At 48.9% G+C, this 23959-nt stretch overlaps 1 protein-coding gene across 1 annotated transcript in view; it reads right to left on the bottom strand.

Annotated features, from left to right (window-relative positions):
• Window positions 1-341: 341 nt before the first annotated feature.
• SMAD3 (SMAD family member 3) overlaps window positions 342-23959 on the bottom strand; it is a 107384-nt gene continuing 83766 nt past the window's right edge. Inside the window, exons 2-9 of the mRNA XM_049778045.1 lie at window positions 21929-22122; window positions 21706-21837; window positions 20803-20877; window positions 19471-19521; window positions 6042-6254; window positions 4544-4681; window positions 3801-3945; window positions 342-2368 (exon numbers count right to left, since the gene is read on the bottom strand). Coding sequence (XP_049634002.1) covers window positions 2245-2368; window positions 3801-3945; window positions 4544-4681; window positions 6042-6254; window positions 19471-19521; window positions 20803-20877; window positions 21706-21837; window positions 21929-22122 — 1072 coding nt within the window. The 3' untranslated portion in view covers window positions 342-2244. The remainder of the gene's footprint in view (window positions 2369-3800; window positions 3946-4543; window positions 4682-6041; window positions 6255-19470; window positions 19522-20802; window positions 20878-21705; window positions 21838-21928; window positions 22123-23959) is intronic.

Raw genomic sequence — 23959 nt, forward strand, 5'->3', positions numbered from 1 at the left:
AAGGGAGATGAAGAAAAAGCAAAACCTCCAGCACAAGATATGTGCCTATAGTTTAGATTCCAATACATTTACACAGTTTTTTAAAAAAGTAACTGCCTACGGTCAATTGAAAAGAAATAGCTGACAACATGAGGTTGGTGGCAGCAAAGCCTGCCCACAGCCTTGCCCACTGATGCGCTCTTACTAGGGAGACCAGAAAGGCCTGAAAACAAGGATCAACACCCTTTTGCTGGCCCCTCGGGCCTGGGCTGGCAATACCCCCACAGTACACCTGAACAGTGGCCATTGCCTTAGAGCAGGGGTCTTCAAACTACAGCCCAGAGCCATCCTTTAGTGCTTCTTATTCGTCAGTGCCATTCCTGCTGCAGGGTCTGGAAACTGGCTCTGAGCCCCTTAGAGCACAGCTGTGGCATCTGCCTTCTAGGCCTGGCCAAATTCATTTCCAGCGGTGCCAGCCAAAGGTGGGCTTCCCCGCCCTCACATCCTCCAGCTGTGCCTCATACAGAGAAGGGCCAAGTTGTTTGGGGGGAAATTCCAACAAGCCACTTGCTGCCTAGCAGTAGCATTGATACAGCTCTGCACTTACATGCAGCAGCAACCAAGAGGGCCCCATACAACCTGAAGCTGTGGCCTAGCCCCTAGCAATGTATGTGCTCTGCAGAGTCAGAATGGAACAGTCACACCACAGCCGTGAGGCACCCTGCAGAGCATGACATCCCAGCAGGCCTGTCCCAGGTAAAGGGCTATAGATTTTCATTGGGGGTCACCAGCCTGTAGAGAAAACCCAGCCCAGGTCCAGCAAGGTGGTCTTCCAGCTTTTCTTGCCTGGAAACCTTGAAGTCAGTGAGTCCTGCAGGTGAGGCACCAGGAGGCTCCCTCTTCTCCAGATAACATCAGAAATAGCATTACAGTGAGGGTTCAGACCTGTCCAGAGGACACACTTCCCTTCATCAGGAAGAAGATAGGACTTCCATAGGAAATTCCTGTTTTTTTCCTAGCAGGGATCCATGCAGAGATACATTTCATACAAAAAACAAAAAAACAAAAAAAAAAAAAAAACAGCAGCAAAGATAAGGTACCAGTTGCAAGGGGAATTCTGTCTGCTGTATTCTGCAACAGGCCAGTAGACAACCCCCTTCTTTTTCCAGCTGAAATAATTGATGATGCGTTTTATGCTCTCTGCCACTGATGATCATCCACTAGATCAACTCATATCCCAGGGGAAAGATGACAGCTCTTTGTGCCAAGCCTGTAATTTTCAAAGGTGTAAAAAATCAATTCTCCATAGCTCCTTTTCACTCGGCTATGTTGGCCTGAGACGTCCCCTTTGGACGAATTCCAGCGTCCTCAACCTGGTAGGTGTCTTTAGAGCCAAACCTGGACAAGCTTCACCTTGGGAGAGAAGGTGCCAGGTCCCTCAGCTTTCCCAGGCACTGTGCCAACTGGATTCTTTTTTCTTTTTAATAGAAAACAAACGCTTAAAAGAGCATATGAAAGAGTCCACTTAATGCAACGGCCCAGATAAACCAGTATAGCTGAATGCTCAAGAGTATAGAGCTAGTGCTTACAGGTAACCAGAGACCCCAAGGCACCACCAGTTGCCTTTGCCAAGCACCTGCTATGCCACTGCCTCTGGCTGTCCTTGAATGTACCAAGCAGCTCCAACCTACAATGGCCTCTGTACTCACAGGACCTGTTTGTGCACTGAGCTCAGCAGGTCGCTCCAGCTCTCCAGAGTGAGCAGGGCCACAGTGGAGTGAATTTTGAAGAAAAGTCAAAATTCTCACAGACTTCCTGGCATGTACACCTGCTGTCTGTGGGGACGTTCAGCTGAGGAAGTGTTTGTCAAGCACAGGAGGGCATCGATCCCTTTATAAATGGCCTTCCCAAGTGATGTCCCCACTCCAGACCTGGGCTAGGAATCCTTCCTGATGGGCCAAAATATCCCAAAGGGATATGGCCAATAATTAGGAAGGTGAATGGTGAGATGCTGTCTGTCCGCTCCAGCCGCCAGTGTAAAAGCCATTTCTTGACCTACAGATGAGTAGGCAGCGATGTTCAGCAGACACTGCAGCCATTGATAAGATCCCACTCGGCTAGCTTTTGTATTTTGGAAAACAGGTTGTTGCCACTTTAGTTGAGGGGAGGCAATATCTTCCGTGAGAACAGTGAGTTGAGTTCAGACCTTGGCCTCTTCCGGGGCCATTTGCCCCCAAGCCTGCCCTCCCCTCACATCTAGTGTTCCTAAGACACGCTGGAGCAGCGGATACTGGGGGAGCCCATCTGGGTGAGGACTTTGTCTAGCCACTGCAGAGGCCCATTCAGGTGCAACTCGATCCAACAGGGGGTACTAGTCACGGTCTGTCTCCTGCAGGACAAAGGAAGAGGACATGGATGGTCAGAACAGCCATCTTGGCTCTGGTGATCACGATATTCCCAGAGCCAAGACCTTCCCACTAAGCCCTATTTGAAAAGAGGATATGGGAACTCCATCAAACTTGCCAAAGTATGAGCAAAAAACTTCTCTGAATGGATAAATAGGAGTTAAACACGAGGCAAATTCTAATGCGCCAAGATGCCCACTAGTTTCTGAAACTCCACACTTAGCCTGAGCAGAGCTGTCAGGTCCCCATGTGCAGACATGGGGGCCCCAGAGGGCCCAGATGACGAGTGTCTGTCTGCCGGGGGGTGTTTCTTACAAAGTGCCGACAGCCCCCATGCCAGCAGCTCCCAGCATGCTGATATCATTCCCATCTACAGCCTTATTTTGGAAAATCTTACGAGCAGAGCACGCCACGGAATGATTACTAGGAAGAAACAATGCACACCACGCATTTCTTTCCTTCCAGCACCCTATTTGAGTTGGGGGGCAGCAAGGCTAGTGGAGTGGTGTACCTAGGACCCTGCCATTGGCCACCTCACAAGAACAGAGCAAACCCTTAATCTCCTTGACCCAGAGGCAGGAGGCAGGCCAGGCGGTTCTGGGAAGGGACTGGGCTGTGGTGTGCGGTGCCAGGTGGCAGGGACTGAGCAGGCATGTGGGCACGGGGCCTCGGGGAAGGTGTCCGCCTCTTCCCAGCACTGGGTCCGAGGCACCGCCTACGAGGGCTCCCAAATGTCTGGAGGTCAAAATGCATGGGGCTCCCCCCCTTCCTCGATGCTTTTCAACTGGGGTGTGTCTCTAAACATTTTCTTTTCCTCAGATCATTTCAGCCCTGGCTGAGAGAAATAAGCTGCCTCAAGGTGGACTTCTGGGCTCATCGCAGGCAACTCAGCTGATCGTTCATTTTGTATTTCAAAGACTCCAGAAGTCCAGGATCTCCGAAAGTTGGTGGGGGGAGCACTAGCAGCCTCAAATACAATTGAGGGGAGCTTTCTGATGGGCAGGTTTCCAGGGGCTGCTAAATGACTTATTTTCTGGAATCAGGATGGGGGGTGGGCCAGATGAGTTGGGAGCCCCAGACCAACATGTGGTCCCAGAACAGCAGTAAAGGGGAGAGGAGGGTTTGGCCAAGTGAACCACGCTCATGAAGGAGAATCTGACTTTCCATAAGTCACGCTCATCTGGATTTCATTCCAAACGGTGGCCAGGAGCCAGCACTGAAATGGGTTTGGCCTGGGTGCAGAATGGACTCTGCAAAACAAAACGGACTCCAGACATCTGGGAAGCGGGTGAAGGGGGAGAACTGAGGCTGCTGCAAGGCTGCGGGCCAGGAGCAGGATGGAGGCCCAACCTGGTCCCTGGGGATGCTCCCGTCTGCCCCCCCCCTCCCCCCCGCTGCCCTCCCTCCCACCCTGACCTGTACTCGGCGCCCCAGCCTTTGACGAAGCTCATGCGGATGGTGCACATTCGTGTCAGCTGGTACACGGCCTCGAAGCCCTGGTTGACAGACTGGGCCAGCAGCGCAGCGAACTCCTGGTTATTGAAGATCTTCAGGTTGCAGCCTGCCGTGAGAATAAGCTTAATGCACCAGAACCCATACAGGGCTCCCTGCCCCTCCAAAGCTATCCCTGGAGCACTCCGAACTGGGCACAGACCCTCTGGGAAGGGCCCATCTCAAAGATGCAGCTGACAAATGAGGAGGATAAAAGGCCAGCTCTGTAGTGGGATGCAGAGGGCAGAGGGTCATTATGCTGTAGATGGCTGAGAAGAAGGTGTTAAGTGGAAGGTCTGACCCTGGGCAGCATCTCTGGTCAGACCTCAGAAAAGAGAGACAAGGCTCCAAAAACCTGGCTGTGCAGGGCAAAGAGCAGGAGCACTTCATCTGTAGGCAACTCAGCTGCTACCCTCTGTTTCCTAGTACCTTCCCTGGGCCACCCCTGCTTTAAACCCGTGTCTATGCCTTGTACTCCCCTGGAATGAGGCCTGTGGACCCCATATCCCACCTGGAACAGCTCCCCAAGTTGCTGCCCAGAGTTGGACCCCTGCCAGCTCTGCATCTACCCATGTGGTCACATGACACATTGGGGACACCTGGGTATACCACTTGGCCACACAAACACAAGGGCTGGAGAGAAAGAGCTGGCCTGGCGGTGGCAGTACCTGGTGGGATCTTGCAGACGGTGGCCGGGTGCCAGCCATAGCGCTGGTTGCAGTTGGGAGACTGAACGAAGATGGCACTGTCACTGAGGCACTCGGCGAACACTTCCCCTCCAATGTAGTACAGCCGCACGCCTCGACCTGTGGAGAGGCAGGTCAGGCCAGACTAGGGCACTGGAGTCTCCACACAGTGGCCCTCAGGTGGTCAAGGGGCAGATCAACATGGATGCCTCCCATGACTGATTCTGCCCTGGCTCCAGGAGGAGCCAGAAATTTGGAACTCAACATGGCCGTACAGGCCATGAGTAGGTGGCCACTGCAGCCAACTCCAGCCCAACAGGCAGGGACTGTGCATCCAAGGAACAGAGGCCTGTTTCCCTGTTAAATAGGCTCCAACCTACCAGGAGTGACAGGCAAACAGCAGGATCAGTGGCTATGTCAGTACTGGTGCTGCTGCCTATGGGTCTACTCCCACTATGGCCCAGGGAATCCTGGGCAGGACAAGCCATAGGCTAGAGAGCTGGCAACCAGGCTACTGACCAGGACACCACAGACACACACCTCCCTTCTGCTGTGAGTTAGAGCTGCTTCACAGGTTGTGGTGTTGGTGGTTTGGAGAAGGGAAACTGAGATAGAGACAGGAAAACAGGAGCTCCAGAGCAAGAGAACAGTGTCACGCACCATCAGAATGATTCTGAGACACTTTTGACATATAGAAAAATATCAAGAGAACAAATACCTATCATGCCCTCCCAATAACTATAAATAAAACTTAAAATGAATGGAGGTTGGGAAGACAGAAAAGCAGCAAATCATTTCTTGCACATGGCTAATCTGGGTTCCATCCACAGCATCACTGGGTGCTTGTTATCTGCCTCCACGATAATAAGATGCTGGTGAGTGCTGTTGAGGGGTGACACAGGTTGCTTGGCCTCCTGGAGGTTATGAATTTGGCCAAACCCATGATCTCCAGACATTGTCTCTTACCCAGCTATCCCCCACAGTTCGGTCCCATTCCCATGAGAGAACTGCCTTTGATACACTCTGCAGGGCTGCCTGTTCATGTGGCCAATACTGCTTGTCCTTCCACAGAGCCAAGACCGAGCCTGAGTGAAACACATCAGTGACACACTGCTGTCTTTTTATCTTTCCATCTTTTGGGCTCTTAGACAGATCCTGCCTGTCCTTTCTAGAACTAGCACAGATGCAGGGCTCCCTCCCTGCTCTGGGAGCTTGGCCTCTTGCTTTTCTTTCCTCTCCTTTTCAGAAATGCCTCGTGTCTTCCAGAGGAAATAACCAAACCTGAACAGTCTCTGTATGGCACAAGGGATATGGGGGAGGGTTTTTTTCTGTCATAGAGGCTGGTGGCCCTGGAGTGGTTGAGGCCAGGGGGTGGGCAAGGCCTTGTGGAATGGGCCTGGCCAGAGGGTGGGCAAGGTCTGTTGGTAGTGGTACCAAAGAAGATTCTGGATGTGGCAGGGGCATGGCCTGTGGACCTTACCGATGTGCCTCCTGGTTAGTTCAACGGCAGCATTCCTGTTGACATTGGACAATAGCCCCAGGCAGAAGCGCTCTGAGTTGGACGGATCTGTGAAGCCATCCACAGTCATGGAGGGTTGCGAGGCGTGGAAGGTTTCTCCGACACGCTGGTTCAATTCGTAATAAGAAATGGAACACCAGAAGGCTGGCTCGCAGTAGGTGACTGGCTGCAGGTCTACAAGGACAGATCGGACATTAGTGGGCCCCTGCCCCTCATAGGATCCATGAGACAAAGTACTTATGGGATTGGGGTGCGCCCCAGCAGTGTGACCAGCCATACCAGGCAGGGGACTCCATCTGCCACAGGCTAAGCGGGAGCAGAGGGGATTCATCAAGAGCACCTTGATGCTCACAGTGCCCAACTGCCATCTGAGAGTACGTTCCCTCTTCCAGGAGATCTGTGAGCCCCAAAAAAGGCATCCCCCACAACACCTTCCCCAGAATCCCCAGCCCTCATGTCACAGCATGCAGGTGACCCTGATCCCTCATGCCTTTACAGTCAAGGACAACAGCTGAACACTCCTGAGGACCTTTCAGCAGCTTCTCTGAGTTGCATGCCCTTAGAACCAAGCCCTAAGCCCCATCCTGAGTCCTACTCTGTCCCTACTTGAGTCCCTCAGTCTGCCAAAGACTCAGAGCACCACCAGCTCTTTCTAACCCTCAAGACTGGGTCCACCACAAGTGGCTCAGACAGATCTGAAGCCACAGGATCACAGAGGGTGCATCCTGGTGGAACTAGGGACAGCAATCGGTGAATTTGCCATACCAATACTGAGTACTCGTCTGAGAACCCCTGCTCAGTGCCCATCAGGTGACATCCAGGAGTGAGACACCCGCCAGCTGGGTTGCTGAACCCCATTAGCAGGCTTGGCCCAGTGTGTGGCCTGGTAAAGAGAGAGAACCAGAACCCAGCACTGGGAAAGTCAGAGGTTTCTGCCTGTCAGGCAAGGCAAGGCAACTAGTATATCCCTCTGGGATATACTGGTGGCAACTAGGCGCCCCTGTCCAAGACCCCACTCCTCCACTATGGTCTTAGAGACTGCTGCCCCAGCCCATCTGTCCATAGTGGTCACTACACAGCATTTGAGAGCCACCAGAAGTGCCCAGATGCTCTCCTTCACCCCAATGGCCCAAACTCTGGCTCACGTCCTCACATAGATTTGTGTGATTAAATGTGGGAGTTACAACAATGGTAAAGACTTTTTAATGTGCCACCACTAACCAGCAAATCAAAGTGTCTGCAAAAGACAGGGCTAGGAGTGACCCTAGAGGTCCCTGAGCACTGTGGGACCAGAGTGGGGAGCAGTGATTGGGAGCATAGCACTAATGCGGTCACAGTGATTCTTGAGCATTGCCTGGGAGGCCCCTCCCAAATCTACCCTGAAAAATCAACTGCAAAATGGATCAGAAGTGCTGCTGGCAGGGTTGCTCATCCTGATTTCTCTGGTGAGAAAGTTTAAGAAGCCCGAGTCTCGGGCCCGGAGAGATAGCACAGTGGTGTTTGCCTTGCAAGCAGCTGATCTATGACCAAAGGTGGTTGGTTCGAATCCCATATGGTCCCCCGTGCCTGCCAGGAGCAATTTCTGAGCAGACAGCCAGGAGTAACCCCTGAGCACCGCCGGGTGTGGCCCAAAAACCAAAAAAAAAAAAAAAGAAGTCCGAGTCTTACCTTCAGCTAAAAACTCGCACACAGACCAGAGAACCCAGTCTAGAGCCTAATGATGGGGCAGGATGCCAGCTCTGTGGAGTCTTTCCCACTGGACATTGTGGGAATCCTGAGCCCAATGTGAAGGAAGGGGGACAGGATAGGATGGCAGACCCGCCATCCTCCCAGCATGAAACAATCCAGTTCCTCTACTAAAGTCCAAAATAAAATGATGGGGTGCTGAATCCCCAGAATGGGTGGGGGCAGATTCCTCTTTCTGCCTGAAGGCTCAGAGGCCCCTCTCTGCCACACCTGTCACCCTATGCCGGCCCAACTCTACAATTTAACCTTATCCAATTGCCAAGCTACCAAATTTGTTTCAGATCTATAGATCCTAGGCCATGTAACACCTAAAATTTCATAGTAGTGTCAGCCGAGCAGTATCACAGGAAATCAGATGGGAAAGTTACATAGAAATCGATCAAGCTCAGTGAGCCTAAACAGAAGACTCAACTAGCTCCAAACATCCCAGTAAAACCTTAAAAACTGACTTTTTAGTACCCACGGAGAGATAAAACAGTCATTTCATATTAACCCATTTATATATGTCTTGATAATTCTGTCTTAGTGTTGTGACCAACAAAATGAAGTAAATTTGTATCTACAAGGGGGCAAGTTAGGGTTGTGGGTGGAAAATTAGGAACACTGGTGACGGGAAGGTCACAAGGGTGGTGTTTGAACATTTAATGCCTGAAAGGAAGAGAGAGGAAAGAGAGAAGGGGAGGGGAGAGAAGATGAGAAATAGTTTGGTAAATCAGTGTTATAATTAAAAATTTTAAAAATAATAAAATATGCAAGGTAGGCTCACCTCAAGTCTACTACCTTCACAACCACAACTTTGGGTCTATGAACCCAAAAAGTCCTGTTTCTGCTTTCTTGCCCCCCAAGTCCTTCGTGTGTTTCAGTTGTAGGTGAGCAGGGGAGGAGAGGTAGGGAGTTTAAGGCCACTGAGAGGCGTCAGGAGCAAAAGAGTGAGTGTGGGCTGATGCCCTGATCCCTGTGCATAGGTTTGTGCTGTGTCAGTCATATCTGTATCCGGCTTTGGCTTTGCTCCGGCTTTGCTCCCCGTTTTGACATTCTAATGAGATAAGCTACACTCTAAACAATGTGGTCGCTAAAATGCCAACTATGCTGCTCTGGAAGCCTGGGGGATGCAGGGAAGGAAAAAAAAAAATCCAAGAACCGAAGAGTACAATCCAAGCATTCCAAGAGGTTGGGAAGCATGTTAGTGGCCAGAAACCGGGAAGAGCTGCTGCCTGCTGCCGGGAGCTGCAGAGGTACAGAGTCATGCAGGATGTGGCTCCTTTCTCACTGAGCTTTCCTAGGCTGGAAGAGGCTGCTGTGAACGAAGGGCAGCCAGAAAAAGGCTTGCATCAGGGGGATATGACCTGCTGGCCATGCCCAGCTACACTCTACAGGTGCCTATATCTGTTCGGGGGCAGCCCTGGCTTCCTGGAACCACACACAACAGAACCCATGTTGTGAAGCTTGCCTAGTCCTCCCGACTTAGCCTGGAGAAAAGAGAATCAATTTCTTAGGAGCAGTCTGTCTGTCTAGAGGAGGGCTGGCCAGGTGCCCATGGGGCTAACAGTACCCATAGGGTAACACTTCCAGCCAGAGCAGACCCCGTAGACCCTGTCAATTCATACAGGGGCATCTCAGCTGTGGGGCCTGACCAGACGGCATCTGAGTCCAGAGCCAAGTAGCCCTTGAGCTCGCAGCCACCACCCTCCACCCCCCTCCTGCACTGTGCCCTGGAAAGTGCTGGGAGCAGGAGCTGACACATAATTGAGACGTGTGTTTGGGGGAGCCGGGAAGTCGGGCCAAGGAAGAGCTGGACAAACTGAGCAGGAGCACCACCCCCACTCCAGCCATGACCAGGCCAGTCCTACTTTTCCCCATTCTCCCTGCCAGTCCTTCCCCCCCCCCCCATCCTAACAACTTCCTAAAGCAGAAGCAGGCCAAGGGGAGGGTCACAGCCTGCAGCCTGTGGTCTGCTGAGGATTGAGGTTGCCTGCCTTCCATGACAAACACTTTTCTTTGCTGTTAGGCCACACCTGGCTGTGCTCAGGGCTTTCTTCTGATTCTGTGCTCAGGGATCACTCCTAGTGAGGCTTTGGGGACCAGATGTTTTACTAGGGATCGAACTCAGGCCAGCTGCAAACAAGTCACGTTTGTGCCTTGCAGTATTATCTCTCCAGCCCAGGTGTTTTATTTATTAACTTTATGTAGGCCCTTATTTCTGATGCACCTAAGGACAGATCTAGGAAGAACAAGAGAAAAAAGAAGTTGGATGCAGAAAGAGAGGCTGCTGCTGCTAAGAGGGGCAGTGAGGCTCTAAGCTTCAAGTGACCAGGCAGAAAGGGACAGCAGGCAGCATTGCTTTGGCTGGGGAACAGACACAGCTTGTCAGCTCTGCCAGGGAGATCAAACTTGTCCAGGCACCTAGTCTTCTGTTTTTTTAATAAATAATTTATTTAAGCTCCATGGTTACAAACACGTCCGTAATTGGGTTTCAGCCATAAACAGGCACCAAGTCATAAAGAAATAAGATAAATACATCTGAGGTCAACTCTGCCCCCACATGCATGGAGCTAGGCAGTCCCAGTTCAGTTTGAAGCATTTTGCCACAAAGGCAGAGTAATTTTCACATAGGGTGCTTCCTAGAAAGGAACAATGCACAGTTCAAAGGTGTCTGTGGAACACTCTTAGAGAAGTGGGGATGGGGTTCCCCAGCCTAGGGCATGTAGTCGGGAGCAATAGGTCTTCCCTTCAAACAGCCCTCAGTCGGCCCCCCAGTGGCTCTCTCCCTAGAATAGAGAAGCTGCGGGCATGGGTCTCTTCATCTCTCTTCTCCCACCAGTATGCTTGGGGACTTGACTGAGGACTGGCCCTCCGCCAGCCTGCTACACGGGCTGGCTTTAGTGTGGAAACCAATTCCAAGCTGGCATGGTCCTTCTGTTTTGTTTAAGGCAAGGAAAACAGAATAAAACCCTGAAGGTCCCACTTGTATTCAGGGATGGAGCCAGGATATGCCAGGGCTCCAAGTCCAGTCAAGGAAGGGGGTGTGTGCACAAATTAACTTTTTACTCTAAGCTGCAGGCAGCAGGCAAGGGCCAGGAAACCTGGGCTTGTGGGTCTGCGGTTTGGGTGAAAATGGAGGAAATGGAGCAGCATGCCTGGGTGCCACCAGGGTGAAAGGAAAGCAGTGCTCACAAATCTTCTCGGTCCCCAAATGTCCACATACCCCAGGAGCTCAAGTTTTGCAGCCCCAGTTGACCATCGTGCAAATTTGCATAGATTTGCAGACCCAACTTCAAATTTGCATAAATTTCAGCTTCAAGGCCCAGCACGAGTGGCCATGGATGATACTCCTGTGCCCTCATGTATGTGAAATGCCCACTTGAGCCACTAGCCCCAGGGTCACCTGCACTAGTGACCTCAGTTCCCTGAACCCAAGCCAGCTGTGCCCATCCCAATATCTGATCATGGATCCCAGCTTCACTTGCAGGGCCACTGAATGTCCTGCATCCAGGAAGGGACTCTGGATGCTGGGAGACTCAGCTCAACTTGGACGAGATATCTGACAATGGGCATGAAGACACCTGAGCCCAGGAAGCTCCTTGGGGAAGGCAACTTTGCTCATTTTTCCAGCAGTGAACAATTTACTCACCACCTGTTATCTCTTACTCTCTCCACCCCCTCCACTGCCTGCTCCGGTTCTGACTCGAAGCCTTGGAAATTCCAGGTGACTCAGCCAGCCGGATATGCCATACTGTATGGTTCACCTGCTCTTTGTCCTTCCCTGAAGAACAAGCCTGGTCCTTCCCTGCCCGGCTCATGGGGGGCTCTTACTTAGACTCCCTAGAAGTGGCTTCTCTGAGGCAGGAGCAGGGCCACTGTCCTGGGTTTCATTCTCTTCCATGAAAGTTCATAAAAACAAGTTCTGTGCCCCTTCTTGCTCTGAACTGGCCATTGGCTTGCTACCACAGAGTGGGGTCCCAGCATGAAACAGGATGACATAGCCACACTCCCTTCATCCCTCACTTTTGTGCGCATGCCGGCCCTCTGTCGACATGACCCCCTTGTTCTCCCCATAGCTGTTCTCCCTGACCCTGACTCTCACACTCAGCCCTCCTCTAACTTCAGTTTGCCTTTCTGCAGGCCTGGTCTCTTTCACTTCCTTCAGAACCTACATAGCCCTCATCCTCTTGACCCCAAGTTCCCACCATGATGAAAGCCTCAGCTGTTCTTCCTTGGCTTTCTCTCCTTTTCCTCAGAAGAAACCCCTTTGCTTGTTGATACTCTGGATATTGAGAATGAGAGCAGAACAGCAGTGGGTGAGATGCACGTGATCTATGTCTAGTAGGGAATAGGATTGGGGCCTCCCTGCTGTGGATGGTAGAGCCCATTGTTCCCTGGGCAATTTTTCTGCAAAAATGTGGGTGTGAACTGGAGAGAAAGTACAGCACACAGCCTTGTCTATAGCTGACCCAAATTTGATCCCTGACATCCCCTATGGTCACTTGAGTCTCAGGAGTGATTTTTGAGCAGAGAGCCAGGAGTAAGCCCTGAGCATTCCCAAGTATGGCCCAAATACCAAAAATTGTAGTATGTGACACAGAGTGGCTAAATGGATCAAAAAACTGAATCCAACCTTCTGCTGCCTACAAGAAACACACCTGAATAGTCAGAACAAACATAGACTCAAAATCAAAGGCTGGAGGGAAATCATCTAATCAAACAACACCCTTAAAAAAGCTGGAGTGAAAAAAAAAGCTGGAGTGGCCATACTGATACAAACATTACACTCAGAAAATTATAAGGGACAAAGTTGGACATTTTGTACTAATCAAAGGATATGTACAGCAGGAAGAAATCACTCTCCTAAAAATATACGTATCCAATGAGGGACCAGCAAAGTATTTAATACACTTGTTGACAAATCTAAAAAAGATCAACAACAGCACAATAATTGTGGGAGACTTCAACACTGCCTTGTCACCCCTTGATAGGTCAATCAGACTGAAACCCAACAAAAATATTCTAGCTCTGAAAAGAGAAATGAAAGAGAGTGGACTAGGAGATATATTTAGGGAACTCCATCCCCAGAAACATGGATATACATTCTTCTTCAATGCACATGGGACATTCTCCAGGATAGACCACAGGCTGGCTCACAAAACATATCTCCATAAAATCAAGAAAATAGAAATAGTACAGACTATCTTTGCTGATCACAAGGCACTGAAATTAGATGTGAACTACAAAGGGACACAGAAGAAAAACTTTAAAACCTGGGAATTAAACAGCTTACTACTAAAAAATCAGTTGGTCAGAAATGAAATCAAAACATTCTTGGAAACAAATGACAATAAAGACACATGTTATCAGAATTTATGGGTCACAGCCAAAGCGGTACTGAGAGGAAATTTTATAGCCTTGTAAGCACACATCAGGAAGGAAGAAGGAGACTACATGAATAGCTTAATGACACAACTTATAAAATTAGAAAATGATCAACAAATAGAACCAAAAATAGGTCGGCAGAAAGAAATAACAAAGCTTAAAGCCGAAATCAATGAAGTGGAAATCCAGAAAACAATTTGAAAGATCAACAAAAGCAAAAGTTGGTTCTTTGAAAACATAAACAAGATTGATAAACCACTGGCAAAATTCACAAAGAAATTGAGAGAAACTTGATAAACTGGATTAAAAATGAAAAGGGGTAGATCACTACAAACATTGCAGAGATTCAAAGAGTAATCAAAGACGACTTTGAAAAACTCTATGCCACAAGACATGATAAATTGGCAGAAATGGAAAAATTCTTGGACTCTTATAACCATCCACATCTAAATAAAGATGAGGTAGCATATCTTAACAGCCCCATCACTACTGAGGAAATTAAAATTGTAATCAAAAGTCTTCCCAAAATCAAAAGCCCAGGCCCAGATGGGTTCACTAATGAATTCTTTCAAACCTTTCAAGAAGAACTTCTACCAATCCTTTTAAGGCTCTTTCATAAAATTGAAGAAACAGGGAACACTTCCAAATAGTTTCTATGAAGATAACATTATCTTGAAGCTAACATATGAAGCTAACATTATCTGGTTTTGATACCAAAACAAGAGATGCTGCCAAAAAAGAAAATTACAGACCAATATCCCTGATGAACACAGATGCAAAGAGCCTCAACAAAATGCTGGCAAATAGAATTCAATGCATCATCAAGAAGGTCATCCACCAAATCAAGTAGTTTTTTTTTAAATCAGGAATGCAAGGATGGTTTAATATCTATAAATCGATCAACATAATACACCATATCAACAAAAAAGAAAAACGAAAATCATATGATCATATCAATAGATGCAGAGAAAGCATATGATAGGTCCAACACCCATTTTTGATAAAAACTCTCAACAAGATGGGAGTGAAAGGAACTTTTCTCAGTATAGTGAAGGCCATCTACCACAAGCCAATGACAAATATTATTATCAATGGAGATAAACTAAAAGCCTTTCCCCTAAAATCTGGTACAAGACAAGGCTGCTCTCTCTCACCACTCCTATTCAACATAGTGCTGGAAGTACTTGCCATAGCAATTAATCAAGAAAAAGATATCAAGGACATCCAGATAGGAAAGGAAGAAGTCAAGCTCTCACTGTTTGCAGATGACATAATACATTTAGAAAACCCTAAAGATACTACCAAAAAGCTTCTAGAAACAATAGGTTCATACAGCAAAGTGGCAGGCTACAAAATTAATACGCAAAAGTCAATGGCCTTCTTATGCACTAATAATGATAGAGAAGAAAGGGACATTAAAAAATAATCCCATTCACATTAGTGCCCCATAAACTCAAATATTTTGGGGTCAGCTTAACTAAAGAGGTGAAGGACCTAACAAAGAAAACTACAAAAGCCTGCTTCAAGAAATAAGAAAGGACACAAGGAAATGGAGACGCATACCCTGCTCATGGATTGGCAGGATTAATAGCGTTAAAATGGCAATACTCCCCAAAGCATTGTACAGATTTAATGCGATCCCTCTAAAAATACCCATGAAATTTATCAAAGAAGTGGATCAAACACTTCTGAAATTCATTTGGAACAATAAACACCCAAGAATAGCTAAAACAAAACTTGGCAAAAAGAATATGGAAGGCATTACTTTCCCCAATTTTAAACTGTACTACAAAGCAATAGTTATCAAAACAGCATGAGATTGAAATAAAGACAGATCCTCAAATCAGTGGAATAGACTTGAGTATTCAGAGAATGTTCCTCAGACATACAATCAACTAATCTTTGATAAAGGGGCAAGAAATCCAAAATGGAGCAAGGAAAGCCTCTTCAACAAGTGGTGTTGGCACAACTGGTTAGCCACTTGCAAAAAAGCGAACTCTGATCCCCATCTAACACCATGCACAAAGATCAAATCCAAATGGATCAAAGACCTTGATATCAGGCCTGAAACCATAAGGTATATACAACAGGGCCCAGAGAGATAGCACAGCGGCATTTGCCTTGAAAGCAGCCGATCCAGGACCAAAGGTGGTTGGTTCGAATCCCGGTGTCCCATATGGTCCCCCGTGCCTGCCAGGAGCTATTTCTGAGCAGACAGCCAGGAGTAACCCCTGAGCAACGCCGGGTGTGGCCCAGAACAAAACAAAAAAAAGGTATATAGAACAACACATAGGTAAAACACAATATGACATTGAGACTAAAGGCATCTTCAAGGAGGAAATAGCACTCTACAAACAAGTGTAAGCAGAGATAAATAGATGGGACTATATTAAACTGAAAAGCTTCTGCACCTCAAAGAAAATAGTGCCTAAGAAACAGAAGCTACCCACAGAATGGGAGAAACTATTCACTCAATACTCTTCAGACAAGGGAATAATATAAAAAATATACAAGATGCTGACAGAACTTAATAAGAAAGAACATATAACCCCATCAAAAAATGGGGAGAAGAAATGAACAAACATTTCCTCAAAGAAGAAATACAAATGGCCAAAAGATATATAAAAAATGCTCCACATCACTAATCATCAGGAAGATGCAAATCAAAACTACAATAAGGTACTACCTCACATCACAGAGACTGGCACACATCAAAAAGTACAAGAACAGGGGGCCGGAGAGATAGCATGGAGATAAGGCGTTTGCCTTTCATGCAGAAGGTCATTGGTTCAAATCCTGGCATCCAATATGGTCCCCCGAGCCGGTCAGGAGTGATTTCTGAGCGTGGAGCCAGGAGTAACTTCCGGGTGTGACCCCAAAACAAAAACAAACAAACAAACAAACAAATAAAAGTACAAGAACAATCAGTGCTGGCAGGATGTGGGGAGAAAGAAACTCTTATTCACTGATGGTGGGAATGCCGTCTAGTCCAGTCTTTATGGAATATGGAGATTCCTCAAAAAACTGGAAATTGAGCTTCCATTTGATCTAGCTATTTCACTCTTAAGAATATACCCTAGGAACACAAAAATACAATACAGAAACCCCCTTCCTCACACCCATATTCGCTGCAGCACTATTCTCAATAGCCAGACTCTGAAAACAGCCAAGATACACTTCAACAGATGAATGGTTAAAGAAACTCTGGTACATATACAATGGAATATTATGCAGCCGTCAGGAAAGATGAAGTCATGAAATTTTCGTATACATGAAAGTACATGGAATCTATTATGCTGAGTGAAATAAGTCAGAGGGAGGGAGATAGACACAGAACAGTATCACTCATCTATGGGTTTTAAGAAAAATTAAAGACATTACTATAGGGCCCGGAGAGATAGCACAGCGGTGTTTGCTTTGTAAGCAGCCGATCCAGGACCAAAGGTGGTTGGTTTGAATCCCGGTGTCCCATATGGTCCCCCGTGCCTGCCAGGAGCTATTTCTGAGCAGACAACCAGGAGTAACCCCTGAGCACTGCCGGGTGTGGCCCCCCAAAACAAAAAAAACAAAAAAAAATTGCAGTATGTGAAACATATAAAACCCTCTTTTATTTGTAGTTCAGGTAACATGATTATATTACCATTAATGTTTATGGTTTTTGACATACTTTGAAAAAGCAACTTGTGCTAGTGTTACTGAAAACAAAACAAGACAGAAAAAAACAGTGCAATGATGATGAACTGAAATAGGCAGCCAGGTGGGCTATGGATCATGTATGTGAGCCAGATTATTCCCTCACTCCATAGTATGTGACATTAAAAATGTTTAACAGGTGAGAACTGAGCACATCCGGTAGAGATCTTCAAAGGCTGGCTAGATGCTCAGAGTAAGTTTTCAAGGTATGGCTGGGCTCCAGGAGTTGAACAAGTTTGTGAATAGGAAGACATCAGGGGTGAGGGAGTGGTGAAAAACAGGAAGAGGGAATGGGGTCCACCAAGCCCTGTCTCAAATAAGCTCCATGGACTCACCCACCCTTCCAGCAGAACAGTGCTACTCACCAGCGTGTCAGTGAGCCCTTGCTTTGGGAGCAAAAGCCTAAGAGAGTTTGATGTTTTTGAGTTGTTGTTTTCTTTTTGAGGGTGGGGAGTGTTTGTTTTATTGAGGCCATACTCTTTCTTTGGAAGCAAGAGCTTAAGAAAGTTGTTTGTTTTTGTTTTTGTTTTGTTTTGTTTTTGAGGCCACACTCTTTCTTTGAGGGCAAGAGCCTAAGAGGATTGTTTGTTTCTGTGTTTGTTTGTTTTTTTGAGGTTATACTCTTGCTTTGAGAGCAAGAGTCTGAGAGGTTTGTTTTGTTTTTTAGTTTGTTTGTTCTTTGAGTACTCACAGTTACTCCTGGCTCTGAGCTCAGGGATCACTCATGGCAAGCTTGGTGAACCATATGTAGTGATGAGTATTAAATCCAGGTCACCTTCCCAGCTGTATTAACACTTAACACTCTAAGTCCAAGTCTTATAGATCTTGAAACTCATATCAGGGTTGGCAGAAGAGAGATAGTAGGGACTACAGTGTCAGTGGGCCCTTTGTCCGGGTCCACACTTAAGAAACTTTTGTCATCCTGGCCACAATCGAAACAGAATTCTTGACTACCATCCCGTAGGTGGGGCACAGAGTCAGGCCACCAGCTCTATCACATGCCCTGAACTCTGGATGTCAAAAGCCAGTGCTGGCTGATCTGGAGGAGGAAGAGGGCCCAGAAATCCCAACAAAAATTCCAAAACTGAAAGCTGAGGGTCAAGTTCATAGTCACAGCCTTCTACTGCCCAAGTACGAATAGAGCTTCTGGCTCATCACAACTCAATCGGTCCTTTCACAACAGGAATTTAGCCTCCTCCCTGCCTTTCCAATACACACAGAAGTTATTTTACAAAGATGTTTAAAAAAATAAAATAAAAGTCCTCCCAAAGTGGCCCTTTACAATGCCCACTTGTGATCTCTATTGAAGAGGTCCTAAGCAATGCCGGGACTTCTAGATGACAACTCTGCATCTAGTACTCTTGGAGAGTGCTGGCACCTAAGCAGGAACAGAAGTCAGAGTCATCAGCTTGGGGGTCTCTGAGCCCCCAGGTAAACCATGGTGAGAGAATCCAAAAGCCAAACCAGCTGTGCTTTCTTAAAGCCACCAGAGCAGAACATAAAACAAGGTCCTTAACAAGAGCTGAGTTAAAGGGCATGGGAATTAATGGACCCCTGTGCCTGGTCTGCATGAGGTCCCAAATTTGACTGCCAAGTACCTCTAGCTCCTCCAGCACTCGTCTGAGCACTGAGCCATCAGGTCTGATAAAGAGGCGGGATAGAATATCACCAGGAGTGGCCTCCAGGCCAGCCCCCCTGCACCACTCCCACACCCCAAAACAGCTGAACTGATATTTCATTTGTTTTGAGACCTTCAGAGAGCCCCAGGCTGGAGCTGAAGGCCAAGAGTGAAGTCAAAACAGACCCGGAAGATGGACAACACAAGGTAGAAGGGCCTAGTGGCCCCCAAACAGGGCAAGATAAGGCAGGTGATAACCCAGGCATCCATGTGTGCTCACAAAACAGCTCGGGAAGAAGGGGAAGAATCAATAAGCTCTAGGGTCTTGCTGGCCAAGACGCATGCCTAACTGCCCTTCCTCCATACATACCCCCAGGACCACACATGCCCCAGGATTATGGCTCCAGAACCAGTGCTGAGTAAGAAGATGAAGACTATTATGTAGCTCACAGTGCTACATATTAACAGCTACCCTGGCTGTTTGGTCAACTCTTTACTTTTGGTTCCTGGACCACATCTATGTGGGCTTCTCCCTGTTCTATGCTCTGTGTAACCTGGCTCTATGCTCTACATACCTGGTTCTGCTCTCAGTTCGGTACTTGGGAATCCTTTTCTTGAGCACTAGTTCCATTTGGGGATTCACACCCATTCGCATTTCACCACATGGGTGGGGGAAGACACAGAAGAGGCCCCTCCTGCCATTCTCTATACCCTTTGGGGTCCCAGCTGAGTGGGTGACCCCAGGAGCATGGATGGCCAGCACTGGGCCAGAGTGGGAGATGAGTCTTTCTTTCAAGATCCCTCCTCACAACAGCCACCAACCACGGCTGTGACTAACAAGCATTCAGGTTGCCTCCGCCCCTGAAGCCCACTAGCCTTCTGCTGGGCCTTCGGCTAGAATTATGATAGCTGCTGAAGGTTCCATGCTACCAGGGTGAGCAGGCGTGTGGATGAGGAGACACTTACCCAAGTTATTGTGTGCTGGGGACATCGGATTTGGGGACAAGTTTGGAGAACCTATGAGATGAGAGAGAACTGTGAGACCAGGGGGGACACTGAGCCTGGGAGTTGAGATCTGAAGGCTTATTGGGGGGCAGGTGGCCACCGCTGGAGTAAGAAAACCCTGCAGTAAGGCCCAGGCCTAGAGGAAGAGTAAACAGGTATCCTCACCTCCCCACCCCTGCTTTCTCATCTGTGCAACGAGAGGACCGGCACAGGGACTATCCCGATAGAGCCCTGCCCGGGGCTGCTGAGCTTGTGCACTTTAACTCTGCCCCCAGGAGAACTGGGCTAATCTTTCCCAAGACCCTAGTGGGCCATGCAGCCACTAGACATTGACCATCACCAGGCTCCTGCTGGCACCTGAAAATATCCACCCAGAACCTGTCTCAGCTCTCAGGGTCACCTTAGGAAACTTACTGGGCTGACTGACATTTTCTACAATACCCACTGTTGCTGCTACTGGGCAAAGTCCCAAACCTAACAGTTCTTATGCAATTACTTTCTCTCCACTCGCCCCCAGGAAAACACTACCAACCCATGTGGCATCAGTTCCAGAACACCAAGCCTTTGCCTTCCCACAGAGCAACTCCCTGGTCACGCCTTCTTTGGCCCAGGCCAATGACTAACAAGCATTCAGGTTGCCTCCACCCCTGAAGCCCACTAGCCTTCTGCTGGGCCTCCGACTAAAATGATGGGAGCTGCTGAAGGTTCCATGCTACCAGCCATCCAGTCCAGCTGGGTGCACAGCTACTGTGTGTATAGGGGTGGGTGGGTGTGTATACTGTGGGGAGGTGCATATACTATGGGGGATGGGGTGAGAGGGAGGCTGCAAACCCCCAGAGTACCACACATGAGATGCAGGCTGGAAGTGGGAGCCACCACACCCCCTCTGGAAGCTGACCACAGTTATCTGTGCAGTGGGGTAAGCAGGGATCTCTGTGGCCTTGCTGCAGTGTAGCTCATGTTATGAACTCACCCCACCCCATAAATGTCCACTGTTTCCATACCCCGCCCCTTTCTCCTCCCCAGCCCCTTGCCATGAAGAGCCGCAGCCCTAAGACTCAACTCTCTCAGGAAAAAAACGAAAGGGGACCGGCCATTGCTGGACCATCTCTTCCCCAGGACATAGGTCTGAGATCCCATAGTGTCCCCCAGTAGGGCAGAGGCGATGTGTGAGGCCACAGGGGTCTTCCCATCCCAGCTAAACTCAAGTTCCTCTTATGGACTGCTACGCAGCAGGGTCTGTCCTGCTGGGCCCACCAAGCCCCAGAATTCAGTGCACCCCGTGAGGCTGACCTGCATCCATGCTGTGGTTCATCTGGTGGTCGCTGGTCTCCCCATCTTCACTCAGGTAGCCAGGGGGTGGGGTTTCTAGAACAGAAAGGAGGCTGTGGCACCCAATAGCCACCAAGATATTGGCCACCTTTTAGAAAACTTGTCCAGCCAGGAGCTAAGCAGAAGGTGGTGCCAAGCTCCAGCTCCTGGTTCCAGCGTATATCCGGCCCTACCATTGCCTCAAGTCAGGACATTCAACTTCCTAGGGTGAAGTATGTGCCTGACAGCCTCAGTCAGGCAGGCTCCTTCTGGTTTGGGTTCAGGTCTGAGGTGAGTTTCATTCCAGAGAAGCTGTGAGCTGTCATGCACCAGCCCTGCCTCACACTTCCCTAGCTCTGCTGTGATCAAAGCAATCATGCCACAGAGACGGATTCATCTAGAATTCATTGAAGGAATGAACTGAGGGTGACTGACTTTCCAAAAGGCCAGTACTACTGGGGTGCCTCTGAAAAGGGGTGTCTTGAGCACTGGGACCCTAACTCCAGGCCCATGGACACCTATATCCCTTGGAGGACACGACATGAGGGTGGGACAGGAAGACAGACATGATAGCCCAGCAGCTGCTGCAGTCCAGTGGGATTGTCCCCCACTGTAGGGACCATGGGGTACAGGGACATAGGGGATGCACACTTGTGTGTATGTAAAGAGGGACTGCCTGTTTTTATCTGTAGCCTTGACTCTCACCTCGACAGGAAACCATGGAGAGAGAGAGAGAGACCTGGAGTTGCTTCCAACACAAATGACTGGGCGGGAGAGTCAGGTCACAAGAGGCATTAATGAGGAAGGCCAGACCCAAGAAGGTGTACTGCAGATTTAAGGGTCCATAGGGAAAAGGAAGCAAGGCCAGGCCCCACTACCCCATACCTGGAATATTGCTCTGGGGCTCAATGCCAGCAGGGAAGTTAGTGTTCTCAGGGATGGAATGGCTGTAGTCATCCAGCGGGGGAAACTCGGCCGGGATCTCTGTGTGCCGAGGCACCAGCACAGGGGGTAGGACTGTGGGGAGACCGGAAGAGACAGGGTAAGTGCTGGGGCACTGGCACCCCCAGTGTGCAGAGGGAGGGAGGTATGGAAGAAGGTGGCCTACCTGGTGTCTCCACCCTTTGGTAGTGGTATGGATTCACGCACACCTCATCCTTCTTCATGTTGAAGGCAAACTCACACAGCTCCATGGCCCGAAGCTCGTGATGACTGTGCAGGTCTGGCCATCGCCACAGGCGACAATAGATGACATGGGGCAGCCCCTTGCGGTGGGACACCTGTAGCCGACCATCCAGGGACCTGCACAAAAGACATGGAAAGGGATGGGAAGGTGACAAAGCTCCTGGGTAAGGCAGTGGCTGGAGTCTCTTACACCTTCATGATGTTGGAAAGGGACCCAGAAGAGGAAAACATAGGGCTGAAAAGGAAGACTGAGCCCCCACCTCAAACCATACCCTCTGCGGCCCCCCAAAGGGTACTGGGGGTGCTGGGTACTTCCCCTCCGGGAAGGGGAATTGAATAGCACAGTTGCCAAGATCTAGAGACCCTCACCTAATCCTGCCAGGTGCAGGGCTTCAGGGACAGATCAGACAAGAAAGGGAGATTCTGGTTTTTCTCATTAGTAGGGTAATGTCTGGGTAATCAAGAGCTATTCCCATATTTGTACTCAAGAACCAGAGTGTCAGGGATGGAATTCAGAGCTTCCATATGCAAAAGTATGTGTTCCCAGGCCATTGAACCATCTCTTGGCCTCCCCTTTGAGCTGTGTCCTGGCTTCTCCCAAATTCCCAAAGCATTGAGGTGCAGTCCCCAGTGCCAATGAGACCTAGAGAGTGTGAGAACAGGATATATCTGATCGTTTCAGCCAGGCCCAAACCACATACACAATCAGACACATACAGACTATCACACACGATCTATATGTATACACTATCATACATACATTCTCATATAACATATATACATACATATGTCACACACACACATACACTCTCTAAAAGTGACAAACAACCTCCCCTCCTCTGTCAGTATACTGCAAAGTCAGGGAGGGGGAGAGAGAGGGATAAAGAGATAAAAGGGATAATGGAAAAGTCACACAGGCCCCTCCGGAGGAGGTTTATATGAGTGAGGGACAGGCAAATCACATACAGTGGGAGAAAAGAGCCAATGTGGCCCTAGGCTTTGATCCCCCAGATCCACAACTCTCCAGATCTGACCTGGTCTAGCACATCTACACTTGTTCCTGTGTACCCATTTCCTCTAGACTGCACTGAACAGCATCCCCAGGGCATGCCCAGGCGAGGCCCCACTCCAGCAGCAAGAGGCAGTGAGAGCTGGTTAAAAACAGCTGTGAAGCTGAGCTACATATAGTACAGTGGGTTGAGTGCTTGCCTTGCACACAGCTATTTCAGGTTCAATACCTGTTACCATTTATGTTCCCCGGGCCCCCTACTAGGAGTGCTTCCCTGAGCACAAAGCCAGGAGAAAAATCCTACGCATTAGCAGGTGTGGTCCAAAAACAAAAACAAAACAAGAAAAATCCCTCTGGCCACAGGGCCAGAACAAGGAGAGCCAAAATGAAGGTGTTAAGGGGACCCCAGAAGGGAAAAACTCATGGTGATCTGGTAGTGAGACCGCAGAGAAAGTGCTCATACAGAGAACTGTACTCAGACATTGTCCTGCAAAAGGAGAGAAATGGCATAGCTAGAGGGCAGAGGGCAGCAGGGTGGGTACTGCTCCTGGGTCACTGCCAGCCCTGCAGCATAAGAACAGCCTGTACAGGTGCGCAGAAGGAAAGATGCTGTTTCCCCAAGTAGAGATGGACCTGCTGAGGGCCCTGCCCAGTTAAGGACTGACCTGAAGATCTGAGGCAGACCAAGTGGTGGGGTACTCGCTCATGTGTGTGAGGTCCTGGATTCTATCCCCAACACCAGGTGAAAACACCCACCATGGCATAGAGCTGTGGGAGGAGACTTGCAGGTGGTAGTGGTGGGGCAGAAAAAGGTTCTAGAAGACTGGGGGCTGTCTGTGGTAGAGGGAAAGGGTGGGAGAAGAGCTGAGACCGGGCCTGAGGAACACAGAGAGCTGCTGTGAGTATGTGGCAGGAAGACGGGGTGAGGGTGCTTGTAAATGCAGC

Source organism: Suncus etruscus, chromosome 1 (genome assembly GCF_024139225.1).
Source record: "Suncus etruscus isolate mSunEtr1 chromosome 1, mSunEtr1.pri.cur, whole genome shotgun sequence".
Classification (NCBI taxonomy): domain Eukaryota; kingdom Metazoa; phylum Chordata; class Mammalia; order Eulipotyphla; family Soricidae; genus Suncus; species Suncus etruscus.